Source organism: Netta rufina (genome assembly GCF_964035555.1).
Source record: "Netta rufina genome assembly, chromosome: 12".
Lineage (NCBI taxonomy): Eukaryota > Metazoa > Chordata > Aves > Anseriformes > Anatidae > Netta > Netta rufina.
Window position 1 is genome coordinate 21,243,708 of NC_140135.1, and position 14,570 is coordinate 21,258,277.

A 14,570-nucleotide genomic window follows, 5' to 3' on the forward strand; every position below is an offset into this window, starting at 1 on the left:
TGGGGGAAGAGATGGGGTTTGGGGAGCTCTCGTTGAGACAGGCTGGGCCTGGGTGCTGCTGAAGCTGCTTCAAGGCAGGACGAAGGAGATGTTACCTCCGGCTGCGTGTGATGGGCTGGGGCAACGCCTTCTGCACACCCAGGAGAAGCTGAGCAGAGACAAAGCAATTGCTCCGTTCCCTCTCTCCCAGTAAGGGTAGGGCTGGCAGCACTGGGAGCTCCCCGTGCCATGGCTGCTGCCCTCCTGCCTTACAGGAGGAAGGCTGCAGTCCCTGCTCTCACTGACATCCAGCGCCCTCAACACAAGCAGCAGCTGACGGGGAGCAGCAGGCTGACGGGGAGCAGCAGGCTGGGCGGCCCAGCCGCGTGGATGTGCCTGGCACAGCGAGGCCGTAGCAAACTGAACAAAACTGCCCCTGTTCGCTGTCCCGCGCAGCAGCCGCTCTGAACTCTGAAATGCAGGTGCATGTGACAAAGTTCAAGGCAAGTAACCGCTGGGAAAATAAAGCCTTACTCCCCACACCGGCAGGTAGAAACTTACTGCTTTTTATCCTCACTGGGACTGAGAACAAAATCTAGGAGAAGCCCTGCAGATGAGCACACAGAGCACGGCTCGGGCACTGCCTCCCGGACAAGGACGGCAGCAGAGCAAGGCAGCGGCCCCGATTCCAGCCACAAGCAGCAGCCACATGCGTAGGGCTCCCGACCACACCTTCCCTTTGCGGCTTTATCTCGCCGTCTCTGCTGAACCCCTGCCTGCTGGGCGCGCTTTGCCCTGTCTGGTCCCTTTGCTGCCCTGCAGCGGCAGCGAGTGCCCACAGGACAAATTCTTGGCCCCCAGGCCCAGGGCTCGGGGTCTTCCCCAGACCTGACCACGAGCAATGAGAAGAGTTAGTCAGCAGCCTGAGGCTGGGCTCCAAGCTGCTGCAGCCATTTTTATTTTTTATTTTTTGGCTATGCAAAGTAATCTTAAGATCTGCTCAGTTTTCCACCTAGCAATAACTTGGGAAAGGTTAAAAATGAATTGCTTTGAGCGATTGCTTCACAATTTGCAGAAGTGTAAAAGGCTAGCACGCTTCAGAGCATGAACACGTTAATTGACTAATAGATGGAAATAAGCCAAAAGGTCTGAACAATCTCCAGTGCGCAATTCTAACTGAAGTTAGATTAATGAACATGTTGATTATTGCCATCTTATGGGAAAAAGAGGCACACTTAATCATTTCCTCATTGCCACAGTAAACATTGTTGAAAGTAATCTTCTTGCTCAAAATTCAGTATTATAGAAAAGGCCAAATAGGTGCAGACCCCACAGCATAAACAGGTCAGGCACAAAATTAAGAGTCTTAACGTGCTGCTTACTTGGAACCTCAGCCTCAAGGAAATGAATTCTAACTGCACACGGCAGCTCTCACTAACCAGATAATAATTTAAAACAAACAAACAAACACAGGGCTGCCACGTTTTAAATCTCTGCCGACAGAGCAGAAATAGCCATGGGGTGGGGGGGGATCACTCCCCGTGCCATGGCAGGATCCAGGATCCTGTCCCCCCGTCCCGAGGTGCCCACCAGCACGCCCAGGCAGCGTTCAGTGCCCGGGCACACAGCGAGCTGGGCACCCAGTGCTGCTTTACCTGGTGACCCACCTGTGAGCACGGGGCATTTCCACAACACGTTGGAGAACACAGGTAGCGAGGCCCCCGAAGCGCTGCCACTGTCTTCAGCAAAGTTTCCGCAGCCAGCACAGCCAGCTCCCAAAGCGCCCTTTGCACCCCTACTACACAGACGTACCTCACTTCACTGCCTCTAACTCCATTATTAGAAGTATTTTCAGAGTGCTATTCATTTACCAGACTGCCTTCCCCCCCGTTCCCTCGTTACCCCCGGTACCTTCATTACCTTCACGTTTTAGCGGCAGGGCTCAGTGCTGCTCAGACCCACTCGGCAGGCTGCTGGCAGGGGGGTGTTTGCTGACACCTCCCTCTCCGAAGCGGCTGGCAGCCCGAGGATTGCCTGCATCGATGCTGATTTCGAGGCAAACCAACCCAGCTGTTTTTACGTTTAGGGTCTGTGACCAGGCAGGAGGAGAAGCAAGATTTAAGCACGAGCAAACCAATGCCACCGCCGGGCGCAGAACAGCCCCAGCACACCCGACGCGTTTTGCCCTGGGCTCCGTACTGCCCCGGGAGGAAGCGGCGGGCAGGGACTTGGAGACTTTCACCCTCGCATCTTGCTGGTGCTGCCAGTGCACAGCTCCCCTTCTGTGCCTGCTCCTTGCAGAACCTGAGTGCTGCTGGCACCCAGGCACGTCCCGTCATCGACCCTTAGTGAGAATTGTTTTTCGCTTCCCAGAACGCCGAATGCTGGATTCCCTGCAGCACCTCTGTGTAGGACCACGGCTCAGCGTGTACAGCGAAAATGCTCTTTCTGGTCCTAGCTCCTAAAAACTATCCATATAATTGGCTAGAACATAAGGACATCAGGTATTTACATGCACCTGTAGGAGCAGCAGCTCTTTTGAGCAGAGGGACACACCACTTACACCTTACAGCGCTGCTCCCACCAGCTGCCATTAACTCACTGACACACGCACAGTTTCCATGCTTAGAAAAATTCTGTAGGAGTAGAGAATTCAACTGTTTCCTACCCCACCTTCCTTCAATCCCCTCCAGATCCCCAGGCACACAATGTGTTTTGGACAAAGCAGCCGCAGACGAGCGCTGCGCCCTGTCCGTGCAGGCACTCCTCACCTCTTGCAGAGCCCAGCACTGGCACTGGCTGCCCGCAGCACAGCATCTGTGGTGCTTCTCATCCACATATATGACTAACCCCTAAGTGTTTCAGTGTTTGAATCTATACATTTTGAAGGTAAATTATTTTCATTGGGGTTAAATAGATCAAAATTAAATTCAGACTCGAGCCCGTAACTTCAGTTGATAAGCTGTATTAAAATATCTTAGTGGGAAAGAAAGCTTGGTTTATGCACCAGAGAACCATCCACGTTCTCCACAGCAAAGTTAAAGCACTGCATTAAATGTGAGGCATCTGCTTTTCTCCTTGCTGCCTTTCCAGCTCTAAGCAAGAAGGGAGAGGCTTTCTTCCCCTTGGAAAGCCCAACGACGGAGTTACCACACGTGCTTTAATGACAGATTAAGCCCTGCGCTGTGGTCACACAGATTACCTGCACGCGTTTCTGGAGGCAAGCACTATGTAACTGGCTGAACAAGACCAAGTAGCCTTCAATGAGCAGGCAGCCTCAGCTCCTTCACGCAATGCCATTAGTTAAAAGGAACATCACCAGCACGAGCCTGTGAGTATCAATCAGCTGGAGGTATTTCACCTGCCTAAACCTGAAATGCTTCAATCATGCTGTGATGCACCTGTATTTAGCTTGCTTTGGGGACCAGCCGCTTGCTGAGGGGCAAGCTGAGTCAGTACAAGCAGTGCCAGTACAGAGCAGCAAAATTTGGCTGAGGAACAAATTACAGTTTTGGCTTCTTGATTTCTTGAAGCCACACAAGACTTCAAGTCACCCGATTTTCAATCAGATGCTCATTTGCACTGATGCTCACTGCTTGCTCACTGCCTTTCCAAGCAATTCTATTCTACTTATAAGAACAGCTAAGTTTTTCAGTAGATTCAAGATTTAAAGGCCAAGCCACTTTTAGTGAAAATTTTCAACAATTGATTAAAACAATTCCAATAATTTCCCCACCACAGTTATGGCGGGGAAATTACCTATGATGAGATACACCGCATGCTTCTAATCACACTGGCATCGAGCACATCTCTCAACAGAAAGCTGAGGAACGAGGTCAGTGAGCTACAGCAGCTAGGATTGCTGGCCAAGAAGTGTCCTCTACCCTGCTAGAGAAAACGGCGATTAAAAACCCACCACACTTAAGGGATAACTTTATTCAACTGGAGACATGAAAACTTAGGAAATCTCGTTTCCTACTTGCCTCCCGACAGCTAAAGCTTTATGGCAAGTCTTCAGTGATATAAATCCACTTCTACGTTTCACTGCTTTAGAAAATGATGGTTTCCACACTAATGGATCGCCATGGGTTTTAAAATAATAATAAAAACTTCATTATATAACCAGTATATTTCTGCATATTCTTCCAGAGTTAAAATAACTCGACTAAAATCTCTAGTGACCAGTTGAAAAGTGAATCTAGTTAATATAAAAATAATTTCCTTCTCTTATATAAGCCAAGAGCAGTATGTTACAGAACAAGCCATCATGAGACACATCAAAGTCAAAGACAAGTAAGATAAAAACTGGGATTTTGTTTAATTCCTCTTCAGTTTCCTTCTTTCCCCAAAGATGCTGGATCAATCAAATGTTCCCCCAATCATCTTTCAGATACGATACCACATTAAGTCTCAAGACACACTGGATATTAAATACTGCAGAGACAGAATTCCAAGGATTTCTATAAAAGCACAGTTAAATTCTTGTGCTGAAATAGAATAGATTTTCTTCCTCAGAGAATTCAACTCACTAATCAATAGTTTTACTATCTTTCTACTTCCCTTGAATATTTCTTTTCATATTCACAAAGCCAAACTAATGTTTAAATGAATGGGAAACAGCACGCCTAAAAAAAATAAAGAAAAATCACATTCCTTATCAGTAATAATTTAATGGATGCTTAAAAATTCCCCATTTCCATTTTATACCCAAGCATATGAAACACCAGAGCTCCCCTCGCAGCAACTTAGAAGAGACACACGCCGAGGTGTGAGGGAGGCAGCAGGAACAGCTCTCAGCTCCACACACGCTCGCTGATGACTGTTCTGTGACCAACGAGGGTCCCTGCAGAGTAACTGATTTTTTCTTCTCTTCTCCACACTCCCAGAAATGCAAAAATGTACTTTTAGTCCACGCATTTAAAAGTTTCTATCCCAATTACCAAGTATTTATAGTGTTTATAGCAGAGACTTCATTTTTATATATAAATATAAATTACATATATTTACACTTTAACAGAACCCACTTACATCAATTTCAGGTCTATTTGCATTACTACAGGAGAAAGGAAATCTGATACTCATTTTCAGGAAAAAAAAAAAAAAAAAAAAAAGAGCATTTTAACAGCAGTTTCTTCACCTCCAAGACATTCTAAAATTTCCCCTTGGACTTCTTACTGAAAATAATGGGCAACATAAATAATTTCTGTACAATCTGCAACAACCAGTTCTCCAGGTTTCAATCCCTATGCTGAAATATAAATGACCCACTTGTATGCCTGCGTACGGTTCTCCAGGCAGGCAACATACATCTACCTACAGCGCTGGAGAACAAGCCTCCTCTCCTTTTATAAAAGTATTAGAAAAAAAACTATAGAAAAGTTTCTCACATTTCATTGTAAGTACAAAGAAACAATATGCAACTTTGCATGTGTTTATGTTGGAACACTGACCATGTAAACAACCAAATGAAAGTCACATAAAATCAATTAAGAATGGAATTTGTAGGATACTCCGTAAGAGCCACCACCTTCGTCACGATTTATTTTCCTTCCTTCAACCCACTTTGAAACTTTCGGACTTAAGTCCCGTTTGGCGCATTAGCATCCAAACATCCTACAGATCAAAGCTACAACTTCTCAGTTTTTCTGTTTTTTAAATATACATTACTTTGTGCTCTCCAGACACTTAGTTTTCCATTTTCAATATTCAGAGCCAATATGATGGCCAAGTCCCTTTTCTGATTAGTCTTGACTGCTTCTCCAGAACTTTTAACTCTAGAGTGGCAAAGAAAAGATTTGTAACTATCCAGTGTAAACACCGTCTCCCTCATTGGATATACGGACTAGTCGTTGTAGCTGTGGTGTTGAAGGCATTCGGCTAAAACACCCTTGACATGCAAAGTGGCTGAAACATAAATACAGAATACATGAACAGGAGCAAAGACAGTTCCCTTCTGCCCTGCTCTAATTAGTAGGAAATTGGACCCAACTTATTTTTTGCTGCAATCTGATTTCAAAGTGAAAGCTCCCAATCCTATGATGCACTGTATGTACAATTCACCACTCCACAAGTGAAAAAGAACAGAGTCAAACACATTCTTCCTTACCAACACATAACAGTGATGAACTTCTATTATTTCATAAGGCATATTCAACTTCAGTGAGAATCCAAGCACAAGCAAGAATTCTGCCAAGTCGTGTGATCCTATACTTCACCTAACACCTTCTTGAAGTTCCAAGATCTCCCCCTCTATTCCTCAGGCAGAAGAATCCCTGTCACAGTGTGCATTTTTTATTCAACACAACTAAAGGGCAGGGCTAATTAAAAAAAATAATCAGCAGCTGGACTTCAGTATCTTTCAAGAAGAGGAACACACGAATGACCAATTTTGCAGTTCTCTGGCTTTATCCCGTAACCTGCTTTTTTACACCATCTCTCTCTATAAATTAATAAGAGATAAAGCCAACGATTAACTGCAGTGTTCACGAAAAACTTGCAGTCCGTATCACACAGTCTCTTCTGATCTGGCATCACTGAGGTGTAAAGGTGAGAATCATCCAGCTGATAACGAAGTAGAAGAGGAAGATAGGGTACACGACGAGAGCTTTGCGGTTTGGAGGCTGACTGTCTGCCAGGAAAGCTGTAGATGCTGGTGACAAAGGAAAAGAAAAATACTTGAAATGCGAACATAAAACTAAAAGAGAAAGATCCACTGCAGATGTTAACAAGTTTGAATTAGTATCTTGATTGCAATTACGCTGAAGGACAGAAAATGGTAACTCATTGTTCAATAACAATGGTCTCTAATTGTAAGTTAGAACTAAGATTCACTTATTTATTACATAGAAAAACATATGCTGATTAACACTGTGTAGTAAGATTCAGACATATATTAAGAACAGGAGAAATAATGCAAATGCACCTGTATGAGACTAGTGATTTTTAAACGGTATTTCTAACATAGGTTAGAAATAACACAGAATAAAATACCTCGGAGTCTCACGTTAAGTTTAATATTAAATTACCATCCTCCCTTCAAGGGCAGTTTGTGTATGACCACAAAAATCAAGAGGAGCATCGGCAAATGGAAGGCAAAGGCAGAAATTCTTTACTAGGAGGGTGGTGAGGCCTTGGCACAGGCTGCCCAGAGGAGCTGTGGATGCCCCATCCCTGGAGGTGCTCAAGGCCAGGTTGGATGGGGCTTTCAGCAGCCTGGTCTAGGGGGAGGCATCCCTGCCCATGGCAGGCGGGTTGGAATTAGATGATCTTTAAGGTCTCTTCCAAGCCAAACAGTTCTGTGAAATGCTCAGCGTGCACAACAGTGCTACAACACAAAGCACTCACCTAACGTCGACCAACCAAACATGGCCATTACGACGATGAGACGAACAATGAAGCTGACGGTCCCGGAACCTGCCAGCAGCACCAGCCTGCACACCAGCATCGCCACCGTCAGGGGCAGGACGCAGTAACCCAGGACGCACAGGCTCTGAAAAAATGATCTAGAAAGGAGGGTGAGAAACGGAAAAAAAGCAGTCAGATCAAAACATCACCGAAAATTCCATAAACTGGAGCATTTTGACTGCTCCTATACACCAGCAGCACTCACATAGTCCCTCCAAGCAGCTTTGAGTTTAGTGTGATGACAACTGCACCAAACCAGATGATGACGAAGACTTCAGCAAACTGCGGCCCTCCGTCTTCTTTACTATCTGCTGATCCACCCTGCAGCATCCTGTTGTAGGTAACAGATATAAGGAGTTAATTCCAACCTATGACTGAGTTTTTGCAACCTTGGAGTAGGTTACAATAGGAAGCTGTGATGTCAGTCCCTAGCTAGGCTGAAGACCAATTATTTTTCATCTGCTTTATTATTTTTGGTATCCTGAATTTTGTATAGGAAAATAAAAGGACTGCTGCCCAATAGAGGGCACCTTGGTTCATTTGTGTACTTGTTCTGAGGACTGTGCAAGTATACACAGGAGAAAAAAACAAGACAACAGAAAAGATGACAAAAATTAAACTACTGAGAGTTTGGTCATCTCTCAAAGAAGGCACTGCATGACAAAAACACGTATGCCTTAAGGTAAGATTGTAACACACGTGTAAGATAGGCACACGTAGACCTGAAAACTTCAGTTACACCATCTGTTTCTGATAAAGCTCTAACAATGTTTTACTGAATGTTTTCAGTACACTGAGCACGTAGGAGCCATAGTCATCTCCCGTCTATGAACTGCTGCAACAAGCTTTTTGTTCCATCAGTCCTCCAGGGTACATAGCATAAACACAGCAGTTCTCAGATGTACGTTTGGACCTACGGATTAGGGTCAAAGAAGTCATCCAAACGTGTTAGCATCAAGAACGATCAGAATCAGAACACTTTTCAGTAAAATTCTTAAGACAGGGTGAGGGAGGGCTCACCCTTAAATCCTAAATTTAAAGATGGGAGGTCCTAAGGGGCTTCAAGTGTTCAAAGTACATTTTATAAGAAAACCTAAAAAGACTGTAGAAGAGCGAAGCAGCATCAGAAGAACTTGTTCTCAACACATGTAAAAGGAAATTCCAAATTTCTCATTTCCCCAGTGTCAAAGACTAAAACAATAAAAATCCACTGCTTATCAGTACTTACAGTGCTAGTGACACACAAAGCACCAAAGGGCCCCAAAGATCCCCTGGAGACAGAGGAAAAAAACAAACATAAACATCACAGAACGACGCTCAGTTGTTATGAAAGTAACAAAGCACCCTCTTCCAACTCAGCTTATACGTACAGTCTCTGAGGAGCGCACTACTCTTTTTTGGATACATGACATGGACAAATTTCTTCCCAACAGCCTTTAGGTCTCTCATCTGAAATAAAGCAGTAACTTTTAATTTGCCTTTTCATAAAAGTTACAGACCTCAACCAAACACAGAAAGACAGAAAGTAAAGCCCTATCGATGGTAAATCAAGACAGGATCTAACTCAAAAATTTCTGTAGCATCCTCTGCAACAAACAACGCTGAATCTCCTACATTCCTTAACGACCACAGATGTATCATTTACTCTAACAATACCCAATTAAGAAAAATAATTTATTTGCTCCCCTAAGAAAATTAATTAAAAATCCTGTTAGTCAGGACGGTCTCATCCCATGTTCCATGTGAGGTTTTTACCCTTGCACAGATTTTGGGATCAGACAAACTTTGAGGCTGCAATTCAAATGCTTTATGACCCATGAGAACTGATTTTATACATATAGTTCAAAAAAAAAAACAACAAAAAAACACACAAAACAATAAAACTTTTAAAGATGTATAAATCAAACAGAATTATGCAAAAATACAGAGTTGCATAGCAGATGGCCCAAGAGAACAGGAAAACACGGGTTTTACTGCAAACAGAAGCAGGGAATACGAACTCACAATAGTATCCTTAACAGGTTCATCCAGCGTGGAGTAATCTTCGTCAGGGGAGTGCGACCCGACAGGCACGGAGATCTCCCCTTCCACCGGGATGTCCTCTGATATCGACACGTCCGCCAGGCCTGCGAACTGAGCAAGGGGTGAGGCCTTTAGGGCGGGGGAAATACAAACCAACCGCTTCGGCTGTTGGATTCAGGACACACCAACCAACCGCACAAACTGTTCACGGGTTTTTCAGCTGGGTCTATGGTGAAAGAAATGCTCGGAGCTAAAGCTAAAGATCCCAGTATTTACAAGGCTTCTTACGTTGTGCTTTTTTAAAGCACAGTGAAAGGAGCCTTTTAAATACTCGGATGAGCAGCAGAGCCGAGGCAGTCTGCTTGGTTTAACCTGCTCGCTCTGACCAGGCGCCCAACAGGAGCAGTGCGGGGCTGCTCACAGTGCCTGTACCCTGCCGTTCCCTTCTCTGTAAGCACCGGTAGCTGAAGGAAGCATAAAACCTGTGCTTTGTGGGCAGCACAGCGCCCAGCAGCCGCAGCAACGGGACCGGGCCCCCCACAACAGAGCCCGCGGGGCAGCTCGGGGCCGGCCCCGGGCAGGAGCCGCCTGGAGCGGGGCCTGCTCCGGGCAGAGCCGAGGGCCGCACCCCCACCGGCCCTGCCCGGCCCCTCAGAGCCCCTCGGAGCCCCCCACCCGCCCCCTCTCGCCCCCCTCTCACCAGCGGCCCCGCGGCCGCCCCGGCCCCGCCGCCCTCCGCCGCCGCCATCTTGGCTGCCGAGGCGACGTGGAGCCGGGCGTGACGTCAGCAGCCGCGCGCGGCGCCCCCCGCGCGTCACGCGCCGCCGGCGTCCCTGGCAACGGGGAGGGAGGGGGCGGGAGGGGGAGGGAGGGGGAGGGAGGGGGGGGCGGGGGGGGAGCACGGCCGGCAGGGGGCGGACGGGGCCGGGGGTCGGGGCCGGGGCCCTGTGCACAAACCGAGAGATAACGGCGTTAACGGGAATAAAGCGCATAACGTGAATAAAATCGTTAACGGGAATAAAGTCGGTAATAAGAATAAAGTCATTAATGGGAATAAAGTCATTTATGGGGTTAAAGCCGTTAATGGGGACAAAGCCGTTAATAGGGCTGGGTTCGTTACTGGGGGCGATGCCGTTGCTGGGGCCGGGCCGGTCCCGGTGCCGCCCCCCGCCCGCCGCCCCCCGCCCGGGACTACATCTCCCAGCTCCGCCGCCGCCCGGAAGCGGGGGTCGCGCTGCGGGGCCGGGCGGCTCCGGGGGCGGCTCCGGGGGGCGGCTCCCGGCGGGGCTCGGGCAGGGCCGGGGTTGGGGCCGGGCTGCGGCGCTCCCGTCCCCTCCCTCCGGTCCCGTCCCTCCCGTCCCGTCCCGCCCGGCCGCGGGGCAGCCATGGGGCACCCGCCGCTGGAGTTCAGCGACTGCTACCTGGACAGCCCCGACTTCCGAGAGCGCCTCAAGTGCTACGAGCAGGAGCTGGAGCGCACCAACAAGTTCATCAAGGACGTGATCAAGGACGGCAACGCGCTCATCGCCGCCATCCGCAGTGAGTGGGGGGGTCCCGGGGGTCCTTTGGGTGCTGGGGGCTCCGTCCCCTGCCAGCCGTGCGCCCCCCGAGGTGCCGCGGGCCGGGCGCTTTCAGGGAGCTGTAGGGCGCTGTAGGGCTCTGCCCTCTGCAGCACGCAGCCCTGCGGAGCCCCACGGCAGCTCTGGGGGGCTCAGCGCAGCCCCCGTGTGCCCACCTGGTGCCCGGTGCCACGGCCGGTGGGCTGGGGGGCTGGCAGGGCGCGGGCAGGAGGCAGCACCCACCGGGGGAGAACCAGCTCCCCGTGTGAGTGCTGCCTCCCTGGGCTCGGGGACAGCGGCTGCCCGGCCTGCTGAAGGCTCCCGGGCACGGTGTTTGCTTGGGGAGAGCAGCCCCGTGTCTGGGGGGGGTGCCCGGTGGCCTGGATTCACCGCAGAGCAGGGGGAGCGGGGCTGGGGGTGGCACTGCCCAATTCTTCCCCATGGGGTCTTCCCTGGGGTGGCCTGCTGCTGGAGCGAGGGATGGCACACCAGAAGCACCCTGTAGTTCATCTTTCTGTGTGTTTTTTCCCCTTTTTGTGCCTCTTTGTTTTAAATAACGGTGAGAATTGTATCCATGTAAATGCAGACTTTGGTGGTGACGTTATGCGGGTCCCTTGTTCAGAAGCGTGTTAAAGCACAGCCAGAAACGATAGGGCAGTATCTGTAAATGCTGTGCTTGCATCAGACCAAGTGAAGACAAAAACAAATATCTGCAGCGCAAGGTCTGCTCATAGGCTGCTTTCCTCATCTGCTCGTTGATTTCTAGTTGGTATTAATAGGTTTAGATGCTGCCCTTTTGTTCAGAGCTTCCTTGTTATCAAGGCCATGACTGGAATAGCCTGTGTTTGCCCATCTGGAAAACAGCGATGACAAAAGCCAGTGTGACTGAAACAGCAGACGCTGCTGGTCTGCAAGATGCTCATCTTCTGCAAAAGAAATCCCCGAATCTCTGCTTGGTCCAGGGGGAACAAAATTAAAAAAAAAATAAAAAGGATTTCAACAAGCCTCTTTGTTAATGTAAATACGGTGCTCTTTCCTAACTGCTTTGATCAAAACAGTTTCCCTTTTTAATGTTTACAAGCCCTCGTGCGAGCTCGCTGGGTGCACGCCGCGCTGGGCTTTGCTGGCTCAGCAAACCCTTCCAGCAAACGGGCTGGCGAGGGAGGAAGGGAAGAGTAGGAAGAAGCCGCCTTCACCAAGTGGGTTTGCCCCCCAGAACTCAGGAAACCTGGGATTTCTTGCCTGCAGTGGTGTGGGCGTGTTCTCGTTTTGTCTTCCAGGCTGAAGCTGAGCAAACAGGCGCAGGAAGCGCCCCGGCCCGCTGGGGACAGGTGGGGAGCGTGCCAGGGAGCTGCCCACCCACCGGCGGGCTCGGCCAACCCCACCGCATCCGTGGTAGCAAAAATACTGGTGTCTTCCCCTCTGAATCCTGCCCACGTAGGGCTGTAGTTAGGGTTCTGGGGCCAGCAGCTGTCTCGTTGCCTGAGCACCCTGAGTTCATTAAGCCCCACTTCCCGGTGAGGGATGATTCATCCCTGCTCCTTGGTGGAGCTGTGGGACGTGTCCCTTGGCAGCAGCGAGGCAAAGGTAATGGCAGCCCTGCCAGGAGAGTGAGAGTTCTTCGTTAAGGGTGCAGCGTTCATTAGGGTGATTGCTCTCATTAGAGCTGTTATCTGAAGGCTCGGAGTTGTGAGGTTTCTGTCCCAGAACGCTCATTAGCAGTCACCGCAGACTCACAATTAGTATTTACGGGAGAACACAACAGGTTTTCGCTTGTCTGTAATCGACAGCTGCCATTAACATTTCAAAAATAAAGTGCCTGTGAGGGTGGGGTTGAAAAAAAATTTGGGAGGGAGGTGGAGCGATGCGCGAGGGACCAGGGCTGCTAACAGTGAGCCGCAGCCGATGCCGATCCTTCGCGTTGTGCCTTTCCCTGGGCACGGTGTGGTGCCACTGGAGCCCTTGGCCAGGCTGATGGGGGCACGGATTCAGTGGCCGAGGGCAGAGTTCTGGGGACCTGCAAGGTTTCTGTGGTGCTGGTCTGACTGGCGAACAAAGTGAAACAAGATTTAAAGCAGATCAGTCCCCTGCTCTGCGCGCAGACTCATGGAAATTTTGAGTTCCTGCTGCCCTCGTGAGTTTGAGGACTTGCTAGTGCTAGGTCAGAGGCTGGGCTGGGTGGTCTCGGGGGCCTCTCCCAGCCCAGATGATTCTGTGACTGAATTACCTGAGCGTGGCAGTGTCTGCGCAGTGTGCCAAGGAGAGTGTGGTTCCCCGCGCTGGGGAAACGGCCTCTGCGTGGTCTGCTGGGAACAGTCCTCGTTTAGGCTCAAAAACCCAAAACTGCCCAAAGTGGCCTTTCGTTTTCCGTTTGCCAAGTAATAGCAAAACCAAGTGAGTGTGACTTCACAGAATGGCCCGCACGCGGGGTGGTTTTGAGTTGTCTGCTAGGAGACGTGTGGTGTTCGTCTCTCGGCTGCTGATCGTGTTGGTTTGGAAAGTGAGAGTTGTCTCAACTTACCTGGTGGGCGAGAAAATCCAGTGGCCACCTTCCTGCTAGGCAGGAGCCTTCTAGCAGAATCTCTAGGGGCTAAAGCAGAAAGCAAACAAAGCCCCAAACTGCCCTATTTGGTGTCACTTCGATGCGAACAGCACAAGCCAGGCCTCCAGCAGCTCTCTGGTAATTCAGTGACTTCCATTTGAAGATCTTTGGAGGGCACCTGACTTTATTTTTTGCAGCACGTTTGCTGGTAGGTCGATTCACTGGTACCGTATTTGTAGCTAATTGATAGGTGACCTCGAACGCAAATTCTCAAACAAGTCGTTCAGGTACTTGCAGGACTTGTTTAGGAACAGGCTTGAGAACGCACGTGGTGCCCCTGGAGGAGGCAGTCCTGTGCCAGCCAGAAGTCAAAGATAGCAAAAAAAAAAAAGGTTACTTCACGACAGAAATAGGAGTGATTTTTGTTGCAAAGTTGGCCGTATCCCTTCCTTTTCGTGCCAGAAGCACTCAGACTCGCTGGAGGAGCCAAGTGACCGCGTTCCTCCTGGACGTGTTGCCCTGCCACCGCCACAGCACCCCTGCAGCCCGGCTGTGGGGGACACGGGCTCGGTGGTGGGGAGGCCCCAGGCGGCTGTGCTGGGGGCTGCCACGGGGCTGGAGCTGCCTCGGCCCCTGGGAGGTGCCAGGGCCGTGCTGAGCCCCAGCGCGAGGTACGGGGCCGGTCGGAAGGGAGAGGAGCTGAGGTGCGCGGTGCCTGCGCTCACCTCTCCAGGGAGGGCTGACAGAGCAACACGTGGCAGGCTCAAAGTGCAGTCGCTTTCCTTTCAGGCTTAAAAGGCAAAGAAAGGTGTTCAGGCTGCCTGTTGTACGGCACCGCACGCCTGTCTCCCCTGGACTGCCAGCCACTACTACCCGCCTGACAAATTGGGTCTGTTCTTCCTGCAATCTTACAGTTCCTTGAAAATCAGCAAGCTGCAGGTGTGCTAGGACGCAGATGACAAGGCAGCATCGTAGTTGTAAGAATAGTTTGTTTATATCACTTTCTTTCCGTGGCTCAAGATGCTGTTTTACTTGGGGGGAATCTCTTCTGCTTGCTGCATTCT

The 14,570-nt window shown here is 49.7% G+C and overlaps 2 protein-coding genes across 5 annotated transcripts in view; one reads left to right on the forward strand and one right to left on the reverse strand.

Annotated features, from left to right (window-relative positions):
* Window positions 1–4,307: 4,307 nt before the first annotated feature.
* On the reverse strand, window positions 4,308–10,171 carry YIPF6 (Yip1 domain family member 6). Its single transcript, XM_084293953.1, has 7 exons — window positions 10,106–10,171; window positions 9,388–9,516; window positions 8,754–8,832; window positions 8,612–8,654; window positions 7,589–7,714; window positions 7,324–7,481; window positions 4,308–6,628 (listed from the first exon to the last, which is right to left on the reverse strand). The coding sequence occupies exons 1-7, from the start codon at window positions 10,151–10,153 to the stop codon at window positions 6,510–6,512; spliced, it is 702 nt and encodes a 233-aa protein (XP_084150079.1). The 5' UTR covers window positions 10,154–10,171; the 3' UTR covers window positions 4,308–6,509.
* A 586-nt stretch (window positions 10,172–10,757) lies between these two features.
* The window catches only part of OPHN1 (oligophrenin 1), a 57,697-nt gene continuing 53,884 nt past the window's right edge, over window positions 10,758–14,570 (forward strand). For all 4 annotated transcript variants that reach the window (XM_084293891.1, XM_084293893.1, XM_084293892.1 and 1 more), the window contains exon 1: window positions 10,758–10,944. In XM_084293891.1, coding sequence (XP_084150017.1) covers window positions 10,791–10,944 — 154 coding nt within the window. In that variant the 5' untranslated portion in view covers window positions 10,758–10,790. The remainder of the gene's footprint in view (window positions 10,945–14,570) is intronic.